We start from the raw sequence: 18,760 nt of genomic DNA on the forward strand, positions 1-18,760 counted from the left end.
AGAACTTTGGCTGTGACAGTGCCAGCTATTTTTTCACAATTTTGTTCACAAACTGTCATCAGCTTAGGCCAGTTCTCGATATAGTGCTCAAAACAGTCCACTACTGAGTTCCGTCACACATCTTGTGGGGGAGTTAGCTTGGTTCCTCCCACTTTTTTCAGAGCAGCTGCTGCAAAGTGGTTGTTACGGAAGTATTTTGCAATTTCAACAACATTAGCCTTTATTTCTGGAACACTGAAGTCTTTGGCTAGGAGGCTCATCAAATGAGCACTGCAACCATATGTTATTAGCTTGGGACTCTCTTCTAATTAATTTTGTCTCATCTTGGATACATTTGCAGCATTGTCTGTGACCACACTGTGTACTAGTCATTGGAATTTTTTTTCACAGTTTGTTATAGCTTTTACTGCTACTTCTTGTAAGTATTCTGCTGTGTGTGCATTTCCTGATGTATCAATTGTTGCTTTAAGGAAGACATTCCCTTCTTCTGTTGTCACACAAGCACAAACAACAGGATCATTGTGGACATTGCTCCACCCATCAAGACTCAGGTTAACAATTTCAACCTCTAGACCTTTTGCACACTGCTCAATTTCTCTTTCAAATACTTTATATCCAGCAATTTTCCTGCAACATCTGATGTGTTGGGTGGACTGTATCCTGATCTTAATGACTGAACCATTTTAATGAAGTGTGGGTTCTCAATCATTCGGAAAGGAAAGTTTGTTGCATAAACAAACCGGGCAATTTTTTCATCAATTATCTCTTTTTGTAATCTACTGGTTCTTATCACAAATTTATGTATGGTTGTTTCTGGATGATGGAGATTTTTTTTTCTTTTTGCTACATGTGATATATTGTGGCTAGGTGACATACATGATGTGACTGAAACACTATCATTGGCAGGTAACTCTGAAACTATAGAAAATGATGGTGATCTTGAAGGTGGATAGTCTTCAGAATCCTGTGTGTTGAGGATGGATTCTCCTAAACAAAATAAGTCAATGCAGTTATTTAATTATTATTACCATACTGCTCATTTAGTATTCCTCATTGCATTCACTGACACTTGTACTTTAAAGGTGAAATTGTAAAAGGAAGATCTGCCTATTTCAGCTATTTATTTTTTACCACAACTGCATCTAAAATGATAGTTCCATAGAGTAACAACTATATTTTCTGCTCAAACATGAGAATTCAAGAATAGTTCAGAAGAAAGACAGGCTGTCCTTAAGAAAGAATATGAAATAAAAAAGTTTACCAACCTGAAGATCCTGCATGTTCACACACGTTCCTTTCATCATCTTCAACGCAGTTTTCTCCTGAGAAGGAACACTTCTGATGATGTTGTTTCATTGTGGCAACCAGGCCTTGCATTTCTTTGTTGCACTGTTTGCATTTTTCATGCATGCTTGTCTTACCCACAGGTAGAGGAACTTCATTAAAATATTCCCAAACTGCGTCTCTTTTACGGCCTGCTGCTATTATAGGTTTTCCCTTCTGATAAGAGAATGGTGTGATAGATCTCAAATCAATGACGACTGCACTCAGAAAGACCTCAAGACTTCTGGAATATGCTGCTCAAACGGTTTCACTTTCGTTTTTACTGCCTGTCCCTCCCTTCTCACAGACTTCTTCTCCTTGTCCAGATCTATTCTGCCCCCAACAATCTTCTATTCATTGAACTTTTTGAAACTTTTCACTTTTAGAGAGAGGTAACGGATTGACTCTGTGTACACAAAGTTCAGAGGGACAATAGGGTTGAGGTCTGCTTCTCACCTCTATATATTTATTTATTTAAAAACAATTTTGCTGTTAACAAGCATGTTATCTCTGGAGACACAAATCCCACAGTTTGAGAACTGCAAAACTAATAATCTCTGATGGTATCTTCTAGACTGAGCACTGAGTCCCATTGGGTAGATAGAAAGATTAACCTAAATAATCTATACAGAAGCTCCTGGAACCCTGTAAAATTGGGTCCCTAATCTATGAACTATTGGAACTCATTTACAAAACTTTTCTTAAACATTACATGAATATATTGTCTCATACTATAGAATTAGAATTTATAATCCCTATTCCATGATGAGATATCTTTGAGCTATAATGTTTCTTAATTAAAACTATCTTTAGCTAGATTTTTCCCCTCAAAGCATTTTATAAAAAAAAATCCCATTCAAATAAAAATAAAATCGGATTTTTTTTAAATCATTGATTTTTATCCACCCTGCACTGAATAGAGATTAAAAGGATGGATTTCCCTTTTATTCAGTGCTGTGTCATTATTAGATACATAGGATAGGGTCCAGAATATGATCATACTAGGGCTATGCAGGGAATTAAAAACAAATTGTTCACCATCATATGATATTCAGGGGTGGCAGGTTTGTATAATTTTTGGTGGTGCCCAGAATGGGTCCAAGTCTCCCTCCCTCCCCCCCACCACCTTGTAAGCCGATATATATTTTTTAAAATACAGTAAAAATGTACTGGGAACAGTTTAACAATATTCCTATATTGCACAATGTGGGACAGCTGAGGACTCTGGGGTGGGGCTGGGGATGAGGAGTTTGGGGGGTTGGAGGAGGCTCAGGGCTAGGTTAGAGGGTTGGGGTGCGGGCGTGGATGAGGAGTTCATGGTGCAGGAGGGGGCTCAGGGCTGGGGCAGAGGGTTGGAGTGCAGGGGTGGGGGGGGTGAGGTCTCTGGCTGGGGGTTGCAGGCTCTGGGGTGGTTTAGGGCTGGGGATGAGGCATCTGGGTGCAGGTAGGCTGCCCCGGGGGCTTTGGCCAGAGAGGAGGACTCCACAGCCCCCCAGGCAGCACACTCACCCAGCACTGTCACTGCACGTGCTCCTAGGGGCCAGGCCCCACTCAGCCCCCTCGCCTCCCCTGTGGTGGGTGCCAGAAGCGGGGACGGCTGCCATCATATGTGTGCGCCTCCTCCCTCCGCAGATGGCGGCTGCACCACTGCCTCAGCCTGCCGCCGGCGCCGCTCCCCGCGGCAAGGGAGCGCAACATGGAGCAGCAGGGCAGCCACCCGCTGTTCAGGGCCCAGGCAGGGATACTCAGGGAGAGGCACATGGGGGCACCAGGTGGGACTGGGGGAGGCGCGAGGGGCGGTAGGCGGGGCTGGGGGTAGCGACCCAGCCTTGAACATTGGTGGAGCCGGGCCCCCATGCCCTGAATTTGCTGGAGAACGGCCACCACGGGCCTATATAACTCACCCTCCCCCCGATGATATTTTCGTCTCTGAACAAGCATATCTTTCAGCTTTGAGAGTGGAGATGCTTAAATTGCTTCAGTTTAGTGTTAGTAAGCAGGGTTCTTGCTTTTGTATGACAAGGCTGAAAAGGCTGGGAGATGACTCATTGCTTAAGCAGAATACTGATGACCAGTTTGATCAGTCTGCTAATGTTGGCTCTTTTCGCAGTTGTTTGCCATTACAGCATGAATGTTCTAAATTTATGACTGTCCATTTTGATAAAAGAAAATAAAGTATAGGGACTTACTGCTGATGAAATAGTGTGCAGAGCATCTGCTTTGACATAAATGATTTACAAGAAACCTTTCCATACGGGTTAATGAGCTTGGCAATTGTTATATAAATCGTTAACCACATTGCCTTTGGCTTTGAATGTATTGCTTCTGAGTCAGCTGTAGTAGTTTCACTATTAACTTATAATCTAATTTCAAGTGGGTAAAATCCTGTAAGGAGAGTTGTCACAGGAATGTAGGCACAGTTTCTTCATTTTTATTTTTAAATGAGATTTTTAGTGTCCTTGACAGATCCCAGCCCTTGATACTAAATGCAGGCACAATGCATTTATTTGCCTGTGCTGTCCAAGTTCAGCAAGGGTCAGAGTACAAGCTACCCCATATTGTCCTAACACTGTGTGTCGACCATAACTTGGAGAGGGGAGTTTAGTCTCATTGGCCCTTTCCTTCCTTGAAACCTTTCTGCATCTGCCAATAAGGAAGCCAGTTTTGATAGTATTTTTTCTGACGTAGACAAGTTGTTTTAAGAGTTGGTTTGAGATTAACAATGTATTTCATACTGCTTGCCAATTAGCCATCAGTTAGTAATGACTTTTGACAGGTTTCAGAGTAACAACCATGTTAGCCTGTATCCGCAAAAAGAAAAGGAGTACTTGTGGCACCTTAGAGACTAACAAATTTATTTGAGCATAAACTTTTGTGAGCTACAGCTCACTTCATCGGATGCATGCAGTGGAAAATACAGTGGGGAGATTATTTAAGCTTTCGTGAGATTATCTCCCCACTGTATTTTCCACTGCATGCATCCGAAGAAGTGAGCTGTAGCTCACGAAAGCTTATGCTCAAATAAATTTGTTAGCCTCTAAGGTGCCACAAGTACTCCTTTTCTTTTTAATGGCTTTTGGTCACTAAAATCTGGGCCAAAGTGGAACCACTGACCTACACATGAAAGGCTTTGTTTCTTGTCATCAGTTTATGGAATAAAATTAATTTGTCTCATTGCTGTATTAGATGGTTTCTCTATTTTGAGCTATAGCTGTCCCATTGGGTACATGATATGATGTATAAATTTATTCAGAGTGTAAAAGTAGTTTATGGGGCTATTTCCAGTTAAAGCAGGCATATTTCTACAGCATTATGAATTCAATTTAGCACAACTGATGAAAATGCCCCCTTTTTAACAAGTCTTATTTTAATAGAATGCAAATATATTCATTTCTAATTTAAATTCAGATTCTGCCTACAATTGGTATTACAGCTGATTTTAAAAACCACGTATAAGTCCACTTCCAGTTAAACAGTTTTTAGTTGGGGGAATTGGATACCGCCAGTGAATATTGTCTAATATTCCTGTATGTTTGTGTTCTTTATTGATGCTAATGTTTGAAATTAAAGTGTTTTATCTTAGGATCAGCAAGTGGACATTACTCTAAAGTAAACCATCTTAGGGAAAGGAAAAAAAAATCTTCCCCCTTAGAGGAGAAGATTTGTATCAATGAGTTAACTGTGAAGATTTATCCACATATATACAGTGGGATACGGAATGGAGAGACAGCTTTGCGCTATTTATTGAAAGTGAGAGCGAGTGTACATGAGAGTCCAGGCAGTAGTCAGTATTCTGTGATTTTTTTAGTGCCTGGTCTCTGTAGCATGCAAGTAGCCCTGTATGGTGTGGATTTTCAAAACTGTTCTTACAAATATGTGTTCAGTTAATACAGTTATCATGATTTCCATGCAAATGACCAGAGTGGATCATATAATATGTACACTCAATTACCTGATTTGTGATTGTAGGTGCAGTTTTGAAAATGGGCTGTTATTTTATTTATATGTGTAACAATATTTTCTTTCTGTACAACTGTCAAGAAAATAGTCTGTGGTTTAACACATCCTGACTTTGATTTGGAGACTGATACTTTGTGCTATAGCTGGGTGGCTCACATAGAAAGAAACAAAATAATCTGGTTTATCAAGAGAGGAAACCCATGGTGTGGGCATGGGGTGAACCAAATCACATGAAAGGTATTGGGTTTACTAGTTTATAAACCAGTTTAAGTGAGTTTAGTTTTAAGGCATATAGTTTTAACTAAGGTTCTTAAACATAGCTGTGAGGCCAATATAGATGGGCCTCAATATATCTGAAGTGTGAAAACTCTGGAACTCTGTTACCATTAACGATTAGTTTTGTAGTATTAGTGGGTTATAGAAAACATAAGAGTTCAGTATCTAAATCATTTGAAAGTATCCATGTAACCTCAAAATGTAAAGTTCAGTAGATTTTGAATTTTCTCTGAGTTAGCATTTTCAGAACATTAGTTAATGTTTAGAATAAAAAAACCTGTTAAATATAAAAGCCTCCCATGTGCAGCATTCCAAAATTCATGATTTTAACCCCAGAAAATTAATCTATTGATGTATGTTGCAGTTAATTTTCTTTTTAAAAAGAATGTAAAAGAATCAATTTTTAATTTAAAAAATGGAATTCTTTACATTCCTTAGGAGTGTCTGAGAGTTAGAATCCTGGGGCTCATTTTTTCTAAAGATTAATACTTAGAGCAGACTGGAAATAAGTTACAGCTTGATCTCCTTGGAAAGTTCTGTGCACATACTTCTTCTAGCAAGTTTTTTTTAACAGTACTCAAAAGCCCATATTAGCTCTCCTCATTCCTTATTTGACTGAGTCTCCATCCCTCACCCGCAATAGGTATAGTTCACAATTCATATTGTGCATGCTCTTTACATTCTGCACTGGACTTTCAGAATGGTGCCAGAGCAGGGAGAGTGTGAATATGATGTCAAAGTGTGAATATGATGTCATATGATGTGTGTTGCTGGTAACTAACTAAGCTGTTCCTTATTAATGTTAAGGGGGTCTGTGTCTGTCACTCCTCAGGCAGCAGACTGGAAATGTACTTGTCATTGATAAAGGGCATGGAAAGCTCTGATTAAGATTTGTGTAGTGCTGAACTGACCAGCTAGATACATTCTGGTCTTCTTTTCTTTTAACACTCAATCTTTGTGTTTGAACCAAACAGGATTGCTTCTCTGTTGAAGGGGAAGACCTGAAGCATGATTTTGAGCGCTTACAGCTGGCCATGGAGATGGTGGGATTTCTTCCCAAGACTCGCAGACAGTGAGTTTATCTTCCACATTAATATCTGGCATAATGAGCAGGACAGTGCTGAATGTACTTGACTGTGACTCTATTGTGCCCTATATAATTTGTCAGACTGCTGATGTGACAACGTGTAAGAACACTTGATAATGTATATGTTAAAGGAGTAAAGAACATTTAAAGATATAAACAAGATATACTTCCTGTCAGTTGAGGTATTTTTGAATTGTTCATGAATATTAATGCCTCATTCTGCATGACTTTAATTCAAATGATGATTCAGTCAGATATCCTACGCAATGTCCACAAGATTGAACATTCAAAAATTTTGGGAAATGGTATGGTTAGGAACCCATGGTTTTCAGTGCACCAGATCCAAAATGGTGGCGGAGATATTTATTACTTATTTTTAACCCTTGGATCCATTTTGCATGCAGTTGCTGATACCAAATATTCTAGAAGCCTTAAAAACACCTTTTTGTGTAACATCTCATTCAGTGGTATCGCTAGTTGAGAAATAGGGTTGATCAATCTTGTTAAAATACAGAATGAGAATAGCAGTGTCACTCTCAGAGACTAATAATAACAACCTTCATGATGATGCCAGGCGATCCGGGGGTTAGAGAGGGTGAGAGTGGGGGGAAATACAACAAAAAAGAAAAGTAACCACACAACACAAGTGTTTGGATAGAGATTTTGTTTTAGTCCAGCAAAAACTGCAAAATAATTCTTTATCAATACAGTACCTTCAAGTTCTATCAAGCTACATTATCACTGAAAGTTCTTAAGTCTTAAGGCTATGAATAAATTATTAGATGGAGTTATGAATATCTTTTTCCATAAACAATTACTTCTATAATGTGTTGGTCTAACAGACATGTTTGTATTTATACGAAATAGAAAAAAATGACAACAGGATAGCAGTATTATTGTCAACAACAAAAACATCAGATTCACAAATCGATAATTTAATAATGATTTAGTTGGGGATTGGTCCTGCTTGAGCAGGGGGTTGGACTAGATGACCTCCTGAGGTCCCTTCCAACCCTGAGATTCTATGATTCTATGATAACTTGAACACCACTAAGGCTATGTCTACGCTACACAGCTTTCAGCGACATAATGGCATATTGGGCTGCATTAGTTGGAACATTGCCAGCAGATCGAGGGAAGTGATTATTCCCCTCTATTCGGCACTGGTGAGGATGGAGCTTTGGTGTTCTCAGTGGTGACAGATGACAGAACAAGGTTTAATGGTCTCAAGTTGCAGTGAGGGAGGTCTAGGTTGGGTATTAGGAAACACTATTTCACGAGGAAGGTGGTGAAGCACTGGAATGGGTTACCTAGGGAGGTGGTGGAACCTCCATCCTTAGAGGTTTTTAAGGCCCGGCTTGACAAAGCCCTAGCTGGGATGATTTAGTTGGTGTTGGTCCTGGTTTGAGCAGGGGGTTAGACTAGATGACCTCCTGAGGTCTCGTCCAACCCTAATCTTCTATGATTCTATTACATGGCTGTGTCGCTACAGTCGTGCCACTAAAAGTTGTGCAGTGTAGCTGCTGTTTGTCAGCTCTCCTGCCAACAAAAAACTTCCGCCCCCACTGTGACGCAGCAGGGAGATGACCCTTTAGTAGATCTATTCCCTGGGACCAGAACTGGTTCCCCCCTGGAAACAATTCCTCTCTCGGATCAGCTAACCCCTGCCCAGCAAGCTGAGATCAGGGGGGTGCTGCGTCCGTACCAACAGCTGTTTTCCAAACAGCCTGGACGTTCTAATCTGACTGTCCACCGGGTACAGACAGGGTCGCAGCTGCCGATAAGATGCTCCCCCTTCCGAGTCACAGGGAAAACTGCTCCGGACCTGGAAAGAGAGATCCGGGACATGCTGGCTTTGGGGGTGATCCAGCCATCTGCCAGCCCTTGGGCCTCGCCCGTGGTGCTGGTCCCCAAAAGGACGGGTCGGTCTGGTTCTGTGTGGACTATCAGAAACTCAATGCCATTACTGTATCTGACGCCTATACCATGCCCAGGCCTGATGAGCTCCTATACAAGCTGGGAGGAGCTCGATACCTTACCACTATGGACCTTACAAAGGGCTACTGGCAAGTGCCGCTGGATGCAGATGCCCGGCTGAAATTGGCCTTTATCACCCCTCTGGGGCTCTGTGAGTTCCTGACCCTGCCTTTCGGCCTGAAGGGAGCACTGGCCACCTTCCAGCGCCTGGTGGACCAGCTACTGAGGGGGATGGAGAGTTTTGCTGTGGCGTATATTGAAGACATCTGTGTCTTTAGCCAGACCTGGGAGGACCATGTGTCCCAGGTTAGACAAGTGCTGGACCAACTCCAGGGGCCTAGGCTGACTGTAAAAGCGGAGAAGTGCAAGGTGGGGATGGCTGAAGTATCTTACCTGGGCCATCGGGTGGGGAGTGGCCGCCTAAAGCCAGAACCAGCTAAGGTGGAGGTGATCAGAGACTGGCCTGCTCCCCACACCAGAAAGCAGGTCCAAGCCTTTATTGGGATGGCAGGATACTATCGAAGGTTTGTGCCCCGCTTTAGCGCCATAGCCACCCCCATCACTGAGCTATGCAAGAAGGGGAAGCCAGACAAGGTGGTCTGGACCGAGCAGTGCCAGGAAGCTTTCTGGGCACTGAAGGAGGCTCTGGTCAGTGGCCCAGTTCTGGCAAACCCAGACTTTGACAAGCCCTTTATGGTGTTCACCGATGCCTCAGACATGGGACTGGGGGCAGTGTTAATGTAGGAGGATGAAAAGGGGGAGAGACACCCCATCTTGGACCTGAGCAAGAAGTTGCTACCCCGGGAGCAACACTACACGGCCATCGAGAAGGAATGCCTGGCCATGGTGTGGGCCCTCAAGAAACTAGAGCCATATCTCTTTGGGCGATGCTTCACCGTGTACACCAACCACTCTCCCCTGACCTGGCTGCACCAGATGAAAGGAGCCAACGCCAAACTCCTGAGGTGGAGCCTGCTCCTGCAGGATTACAACATGGACGTGGTCCACATGAAGGGAAGTGCCAATATGATACCGGATGCGTTGTCCCGGAGAGGGGGCCCTGAACTTCCCCAGGTCACTAGTCAAAGTGACCCTGCTCAGTTCAGTCTCGAAGAGGGGAGAGATGTGACACAGCAGGGAGGGGGGAATGTTGACCTGGGAATGTGGCAGGGGAGTTTCAGTGGGAGACCTGAGAGCCTGTAACGTGAGCCAGGAGGGGGAGGGAGAGGTAACACCTCTGCCCAGGAATGTGAACAGAGGCTGCAGGAGGGAGCCTGCTGGGGGGGGAGGGGGGGGTTTAGGTTCAGTTTGGTGTTGGGTGGTGGAACGCAGGGAACCCCAAGGCTGGGGTCTAAGCTCCCTGATCCCTCAGAAGGACTTGACTGAGGGGTCCTGGTTGTACCCACAAGCTCTGTTTTAGACTGTGTTCCTGTTGTCCAATAAACCTTCCGTTTTACTGGCTGGCTGAGAGTCTCAGTGAATCCCAGTATCCATTGGCTTTCCTCCCATCCACATCCAGGGGAACAAGGCACTCGCTCTGGAGGACAGCCCCGCGCCCACCCTGTAAACCGAGAACCCTGAGTCCAGAGCCTCCAGCCCTCTGGCAGAGCTGGCCTGGGGTACTCTTCCCTCCTGAGCATGTGGTAAGCTGGCAGCCCCCCTTGCCTGGGTCATCTGCCCCTCGTTCAGTCAGTTAACCCTGGGTGGGTTGGGTCTGTTCAGTCTGTCCCTGAGCCTGGGGCACTGGGTCCTTATGTGGCCTCTCTGGCCACAGTGATAGCAGCTCAGGTCACGTTGGTCCCCTCGAGCAGGTCGGAGGGTCCTGATGCCAGGCGTCCCTCTTGGGAGGGGGTTCTCCACATTTCCCCGCTGGGAGGTCCCATGGTGTCTCTCTTTCTGCATTGGGGGGGGGGGGGCTGTTCTTTTGGGACTCCTCCCTGCTACCCCTGACCAACTGTTCACAAACTTGTCGGCCAGCTGCCCTGCATGATGTGGGTTCTCTAGCTTTTTGTCCACCAACCATAGCCTCAGGTCAGAAGGGCACTGTTCATACAGTTGCTTCAGTACAATTAGGTCAAGCAGGTCTTCTTTAGCTTGGGCCCCGGCTGTCCACTTGCAGGCATATCCCTGCATCCGGTTGACCAGCTGTAGGTGTGTGACCACAGGCGTTTTTCGCTGACTCCGGAACCTTTTCCGGTACATCTCAGGGGTCAGCCCAAACTCACGGAGCAGGGCCTGTTTGAACAGTTCATAGTCCCCTGCCTCCGGCCCTTTCATTCGGCTGTACACCTCCACGGCTTTGGGGTCCAGTAAGGGGGTGAGAAACTGGAGCCTGTCGACAGGGTCAACCCTGTGCATCTCGCAGGCATTCTCAAAGGCCGTCAGGAAGCTATCTATGTCCTCCCCCTCCTTATGCTGGGCCAGGAAGCACTTATCAAAGCTCCTTGCAGTCTTGTGTGCCCCCGCACTCACCGCAGCCGGGGCCCCACTGCTCCTCAGCCTGGCCAGCTCGAGTTCATGCTGTCTTTGTTTCTCCTTCTGCTCATGCCTACGTTCCCTCTCCTCCTCCTGCTCATGCTTACGTTGTTTCTCCTTCTCCTCCTGCTCATGTTGACGTTGTTTTTCATGATCCTCCAGCTCCCTCATTTTCATCTCCCTCTCCCATTCCAGCCGCCTCCCTCCAGGGATGGGGAGCTCCGCCGGGAGGATCCCCTGCTGGCTGCCTGGGTCAGGGTGCCCTCAGTATTCGCTGAGCTTCCCCCAACCCCTTCTCCAGGCATAGGTAGGAAGGGTCTTGGGATGTCCTCGGCAGCAGTCTGACCCCTCCCAGCCTGGTCAGGCCCCAGGGCCCACGCTGCGTCCACCGGGTGGCTTCCCTCAGGGTCAGGGATCGGGTCATCCAAGTGATCCCCCTCCTCCAACTGGGCAATCAGCTGTTCCTTGGTGGACCTCCCAATGCGCAGCCCCCTCTGCCTGCACAGCTCCACCAGGTCACTCTTAAGGCGTTTAGCATACATCTCCCTGCTGGCCACTCGCAGACCTGGGCAGCTTTCCACGGTTTCCAGGAAAAAACGCTAGGGTGTCAGTCCTTCTTGAGGTCACCACCTTTTTGCCAGGGTCGAGCTGCAGACTCCTCCGCCCCTGGGACCACTCGCTGCAATCCCCCAGGGAACCCTGTAACTGCAAAAGTCCTTCTCTCTGGTCACACACTCCCAGGGGTTAACCACCCCCTGAAACCTCTCTCTGAATCTTCAGCACACCTGGTCCCCGTCAATCCCCCTTTGTTTTACTGCTCCCCAATCACTTACTGCAGGAAGTGCCGTCCACGGGGTGCAGTAGATCCCACGGCTGCAACCAGTTGTCATGGAGTGTGGGGGAGTCCAGGCCCTGCACCCCTCTTCCTGGGATTCACTGAGATTCTCAGCCAGCCAGTAAAACGGAAGGTTTATTGGATAACAGGAACACAGTCTAAAACAGAGCTTGTGGGTACAACCAGGACCCCTCAGTCAAGTCCTTCTGGGGGATCAGGGAGCTTAGACTCCAGCCTTGGGGTTCCCTGCATTCCAGCACCAAACTGAACCTAACCCCCCCCCACCCCCCCAGCAGGCTCCCTCCTGCAGCCTCTGTTCACATTCCTGGGCAGAGGTGTTACCTCCCCCTTTCCCTCCCCCTCCTGGCTCACGTTACAGGCTCTCAGGTCTCCCATTGAAACTCCGCTGCCACATTCCCAGGTCAACACTCCCCCCTCCCTGCTGCGTCCCATCTTTTGCGTTGTCGGCAGGAGAGCAGTCCTGCCCACGATGCGCTGTTTACACTGGCACTTCTTGTTGCCAAAACTTTTGTCTTTCAGGGTTTTTTTCCCCCAACACCTCTGAAAGACAAATGTTTTGTCATTCAATTGCCAGTGTAGACATAGCCCAAGTCCCTACATATATATATATATTTTTAAGTGTAAAAATGTGTTTAAATTATTTTTATCCAAACAATTGGATTCATTTTCTCAGTGAAGTACCCTGGTCACTGGATTATAATGTGGGAAGCAGGAGATGACTGCTTCATTGTTTTTTTAAAAATTGAATTAAATAATCCATTTGAAACATCATCAGCACCTAGTGTAGATAGTTTTACATCTCAAAAATGTTAGTTGGTCATAGTCTACCTTAGTGTGACCTAATCCAGTTTTTAAAAAAGCACCTTTTTTTCTTAATCTAGATAAGGCCAAGGAGACAGAAAGCTTAAAAGCCCTGGATAATGTGATGTACAGCCTGGACCTCCAACATCCCCTACCCCGCCATATTCACCCTACTCCTATTCAGTCTTTCCACTTTCTCAACCCCCGCCCCCTCACAAATCCTACTCCAGTTAAACAAAGAAACTCCTTGCCCAGCAGAAAAGAATTGGTGCTGCAACTATGCTTTCTTCAAGTGCTTTTTGCATGTGTATGCAAACCTCAGCCTTGTCAAACAAACAGAGAAGATACTAACACATTCCTTACCCATGCATATGCCGAGAAACTCCTCGTGTGTACTTGCATGCTTAATCTCCCTGACCCCAATGTTCAAACCCCAACTCCGCAAGTAAGCGGAAAAGACACACACTTTACTAGCAATGATTTTACATTTTCTTCTACATTACATTCACTTGTGCTACATGAACAAATGCCATTGCCTCTCAGTCCAGACAATACTATTTTACTAAATACTGCAGCAGAAATTAATTGTTACTGTATGGCTAGATTGCTCGCTATATTCTGCCACCACTCCATTTTTGGGCATCAGGCAGCAGAGCTCAGTGTCAAGGGTTTCCTTTTATTTCTCTGGCTTTGTCTGTGTACATTGACAAATGCTTTGTCTTCTACTGTTTTGAAAAAGAAAAATTAGTGAATTCTTCAATGTAAGTGGCTAAGTATGTGAAATTTGCTTTTTACAACAATAACAAAAAAGGGTAACCTGTTTAGGTTGAGACATAGACATACAAAGAAAAGAGAACCACAGAGGAACGTTGACGAGTGGGTGTATTCTATAAACGTGACTATTAAAATAGTGTGTGGTTCCATCTTTGTCTCAGTGCTTTCCAGATTAAATACGCCTAATTTTACAACTAAAAAGACGTGTCCCCAACTGTCAGCCCTGCAAACCCAGCCTGGGATCTGAAAGGCAGCCTGGATTCTCTCCTCAATAAGCATCATCACCAAGAAAAAACAACACTCTCCAAAAATAGTGTAGCACATTAAATGGATTAAAAATTGGCTCATGGGTCTTGAAAGGTAATTATTAATGGAGAATCATCATCAGATGGAGAGTTTTCTCATGATATTCTACAGGGTTGTGTTCTTAGTCCAATGTCTTTATAAATTAAGTAGAAGAAAAAGTAAAATCATTGTGAGTAAAGTTTGCCATTGACATAAAGATTGGTGGGATGGTAAATAACAAGGAAGTGTCAGTTATACAGGGTGATCTGGATTGTTTGGTAAACTGGGTTTATTCAAATATGCATTTTAATCCAGTCGATGTAAGGTCACACATGTAAGAACAAACAGTGTAGGACATGCGTAGAGGAATGGAGATTGTGAATATATCTAAAGTTATGCTGTAGCTCATCCAAAATTTAATGTCTTAATGCAAAAATTACAAGGTAAAATTTTATGGCATGTGTTATGCAGTTAGTCAGACTAAATGATCATAATGGTCCCTTCTGGCCTTAACATCTGAATCAATAATAAAGGTTCTACAAGCCAAATTCTGCTCTAAGCATATGGCTGTCAATGTGGTTGCTTTGATGCAACTAGTTGGACCTTACAACTGGAACCTAGTGAACAATTCTGATGATGCACACAAAAAAAATAGAATTAAATTCCATTCCTTTTTACTGTGTTTGCAGGGCTAATAGGTTTGAAAAGTAGTACAAATGTATTTTATTGCTGACGTCAGCCATGACTGAATACTCACAAGGAGCAGATATTCTAGGATTAAGAAAATGCCATTGAAAAAGAACCCTGTTTATTTTGACAGTCACTTGTCAGGATAAATGGCAATAACTGTTACGCCAGTGTACTTAGTGATGAAAACGAGTGCCTGTGCTATAGTGCGTGGTTCTCAATCCGGGAGTTATGGCGAGGTCCAGTCGGGTGGTGACTGCCTTCTATTGCTCTGAGGTCTGAGCTGCCGGACATTTTTTCTGTTGTAACATGGGATCACAGTATGGAACCGATGGGTTAGTAGATTGAACTGAGAGCTGGGATTCAGGTGACCTGTGTTCTTTTCTCAGCTGTGCTACTACTTTCTGTTGTGTCTTTGATTAAGTGACTTAGTTACAAAATTTTCAAAAGTATGCACAAATACTGAGAGTGTCAGTATTTGAGTGTTCAGTGAAAAATGGGCCTTGGATGACTCAAGTTGGATGCTAATTTTGAGGGTCTCAATTTTCCAGTGGACAGTTTTGAAACTGTAGGGCATAACCTATCTGTGCCTCAGTTTCCCTCATTTGCAAAATGGGAATTATAATACTTAATAAATGGCTTTGAGATCTTGGGATGAAAAGTGCTGTGTCACTGCAAAGTATTCATATTAAGTATTGCAGCAAATAGGGTTCATAACATTACACTGTTTTCAAGCAGCTTTCTAATCAGAATACTTTTAAGGGGTAATAGATGATTTGTGGCAGGTTTTTCTTTTCGTTCTTATTGTAGTGGGATTCTAATAACAAATGTCATTCCAGGATTGTTGACACTGATGTTTGCTCCAAGATTCTGACAGTGATTTTTTTCTCTTGGTATTATGAAAAAAAACAATAAAACAAAAATATTTCTTGTTTCTTTAGAATTTTCTCTCTCTTATCTGCAATACTACACTTGGGTAACATCCGTTACAAAAAGAAAACATACCGGGATGATTCTATAGATATTTGTAACTCTGAAGTACTACCTATTGTCTCAGAATTGCTGGAGGTGAGCATTAATTTTTCTTTATACTATCTACAGTTAGTCTCCTGTTCTCCTTGTTTGGTGTATCTTTCTTTTAGAAGACAACTTATTTCATATATTGTAGGGGAAAACGTCATATTGAGCTAAAACTTAATACTGGCAATTCTAGTTTTCACTTATTGAATGGCTGTAGCAATTGACTGTTGGTGGCGTGTTTCCCTTTTCTTCCCATCTTTATTTTGAATACTAAGGCATCTGCATATTATTTATTCCTGTTTGGTCTATATCACTGGCTGCGACTTTAGACATTCTGACAAGATATTAAAAGTACTACCCATATCAATGAAATTAAAATGATGACATAATAGCAGCAGGAGAGAAAGAGCCTTTGTGCAGCAGAATGTGTCTCAAATCCCCAACTCTTAGTTCTGTCACTAACAATTCCACCCATCTCAGCCCTACCTACATACTCAAATAGGCTGGTCCCTAGCTATATATGATTTTTTTAGGTCAAAACCAACATTTTAAGCCAATCTAAAAGTCATCAGGCAGCCAGAGCAGATTATGAAGCATTGGTGGTGTTTGCTCATAGTGAAATATTTAACAACTGGGCCACCACGTTCTTTACTTACCTTCTGTATTCAAGAGCAAAAGTCAGCATGTCCTGGCCCAAATGCAGATGGCAAAAAGCTGTCCTGGTTATTTTTTTGCTATTTGCTTATCTAAAAGCAGCTGGAATTCAACAAATCCCCCAAATTGCACACTTGAGTAACAGATGGGAAACACTCACTCTAAATCAGTTCATAATCTTTGCCCCCCCCCGCCCCCCAGTTGGTCCCACAAACTACCATTATCACCCTAACCTTATCTTGATTGAACCTTAACCAACTGATTCCCATCCATATCCGAGTGTCACCCAGACATTGAGAGAGAGACTCTGTGATGCTTCCTGGATTGAATGAGATAGAAAGTTAGGTGTCATCAGCGAACTGAAGGCACTTCAACCCATATCTCTGCGCTAATCTAGCCTAACAGCATCATGTGTGTGTTGACCAGAAGTGGTGACAGAATAGCAAACTGCGGCACCCCACATGAGAACCATTAGAGCAGACAGCTGTCCAGCACTACCTGAGAGCTCTCTCGAAGTGAAATTTCCTCGGTTAGCAGTCCTGTCCACCCCCACTAGAATGTGCTGGTGATTCACCATCTTGTGATCAAAAGCATCCGGTAGATCCAGTAATATCAGCTTGGGATATATAGGGGAAATTTTTCAAAGGCATAAAGGGGTCTTACATGCTCAACTCCCATTGAAAGTCAGTGGGAGTTGGGCACTTAACTCCCTTTTGTGCCTTTCAAAATCTCCCTCTTGATGTGTATGCATCAGAGAGAGGAGATAATCATCAAATGGAACAAGAATAGCATATATGCCTACCATAACCAAGTGAGAATCCAGGTTCACAAGGGTCAGGGAACCTGTGGCATCAAGATATTGTAAAAGTTGTCTTGCCACAACCTTTTTGCAAAATCTCAACCAAAAATGAGAGGTTAAATATAGGTCAAGATAAAGAAAAAAGACTGTGCTCTCTGTCCAATTTAGCATGATGGTCAAGCAGCCACAAAATATTGCATTACTGCTTCCATATTGAAGACCCCACACCCAATTATCTTGCCAGAATAAGGCAAAAGGATCTATTCACCACTCTCCTTAGAGTGAACTGGAAATTTCACCATACCCCCCCTGTTTATACTCCCAGTGTAAATCACAGATCCCATCTTCCAGATACTGATCATATATTCAGCTTTACCTGATCCACACCACACAGGTAAGTCCTAAACCTCACAGTATCCCATTTATCAGACTATGCTAGTACTTTGCTTATTTTTCATGGAGGAGAAAATGAAGTTGACGTGTATGGAATGTGCTGCATCTTGTTGGTCAGTAATGATTTCACAAACTTCTGAATTAGTTACGAATAAACGGTGAACTAGTAAAAGGGGATGGAGTTAAAGTAGTTCTTTTCATGTGTAATGTGATATTTTACATTTACTTATGAGATTTATGAACTTTCAGAGGATTTGAATCTTTATATACATTACCTTTCCGTATCACTGGCATACTTTTAGATGTTTAGATATTTTAATGTGACGTTAATGATTTTACTTTTTAAAACATTTGTTACTTAATATAGCAGACTGAATTCTAAGTTTACAAAGGATTTTTTGAGGATTTTTTTTAAAGAAATAAAAGGTATATTAAAAGTATAAATTAGACAGGACTTACACCATTTGTATAGTGCTCTGCAAATGTTAGACAGAAGTATATGAATCAAAGAAGTGGTAGGACTGGAAGGCACTTCAATAGGTCATCTAGTTCAGTCTTCTGTATTCAAGGCAGGACTACCTAATAACTAGACCATTCCTGACAGGTGTTTGCCTAACGTGTTCTTAAACACCTCCAATGACAGAGATTCCACAACCTCCCTAGGCTATTTGTTCGAGTGCTTAACTACCCTGACAGTTAGGAAGTTTTTCCTAATGTCCATCCTAAACCTCCCTTGCTGCAATTAAGCCCATTGCTTCTTGTTCTATCCCCAGATGTTAAGAACAGTTTTTCTCTCTCCTCCTTGTGACAACCTTTTATGTACTTGAAAACTGTTATCATGTCCTCCCCTCAGTCTTCTCTTCTCCAGACTAAACAAACCCAATTTTTTCAATGTTTCTTCAGAAACATTCTTCAATGTTATGTTTTTGAGACCTTTAATAATTTTTGTTGCTCTCCTCTGGACTTTCTCCAATTTGTCCACATCTTTCCTGAAATGTGGCACCCAGAACTTGACACAATACTCCAGTTGAGGCCTTATCAGCATGGAGTAGAGTGGAAAAATTACTTCTTGTGTCTTGCGTACAACACTCCTACTAACACATCCCAGAATGATGTTTGCTTTTTTGCAACAGTGTTACACTGTTGACTCATATTTAGTTTGTGATCCATTATAACCCCCAGAACCCGTTCCATACTAGTCCTTCCTAGGCAGTCATTTCCCGTTTTGAATTTGTGCAATTGATTATTTCTTCTTAAGTGGAGTACTTTGTATTTGTCCTTTTTGAATGTTATCCTATTTACTTCAGATCATTTCTCAAGTTTATCCAGATCATTTTGAATTTTAATCCTATCCTTCAAAGCACTTGCAACCTCTCCCAGCTTGGTATTGCCT

General features: G+C 43.3%; 1 protein-coding gene across 4 annotated transcripts in view; it reads left to right on the forward strand.

Annotated features, from left to right (window-relative positions):
* The window catches only part of MYO9A (myosin IXA), a 464,628-nt gene that overhangs the window by 216,416 nt on the left and 229,452 nt on the right, over positions 1–18,760 (forward strand). For all 4 annotated transcript variants that reach the window (XM_073363174.1, XM_073363176.1, XM_073363175.1 and 1 more), the window contains 2 exons: positions 6,534–6,631; positions 15,443–15,569. In XM_073363174.1, the coding sequence (XP_073219275.1) occupies positions 6,534–6,631; positions 15,443–15,569 (225 nt within the window). The remainder of the gene's footprint in view (positions 1–6,533; positions 6,632–15,442; positions 15,570–18,760) is intronic.

Source organism: Lepidochelys kempii, chromosome 10, assembly GCF_965140265.1.
Source record: "Lepidochelys kempii isolate rLepKem1 chromosome 10, rLepKem1.hap2, whole genome shotgun sequence".
Classification (NCBI taxonomy): Eukaryota; Metazoa; Chordata; order Testudines; family Cheloniidae; genus Lepidochelys; species Lepidochelys kempii.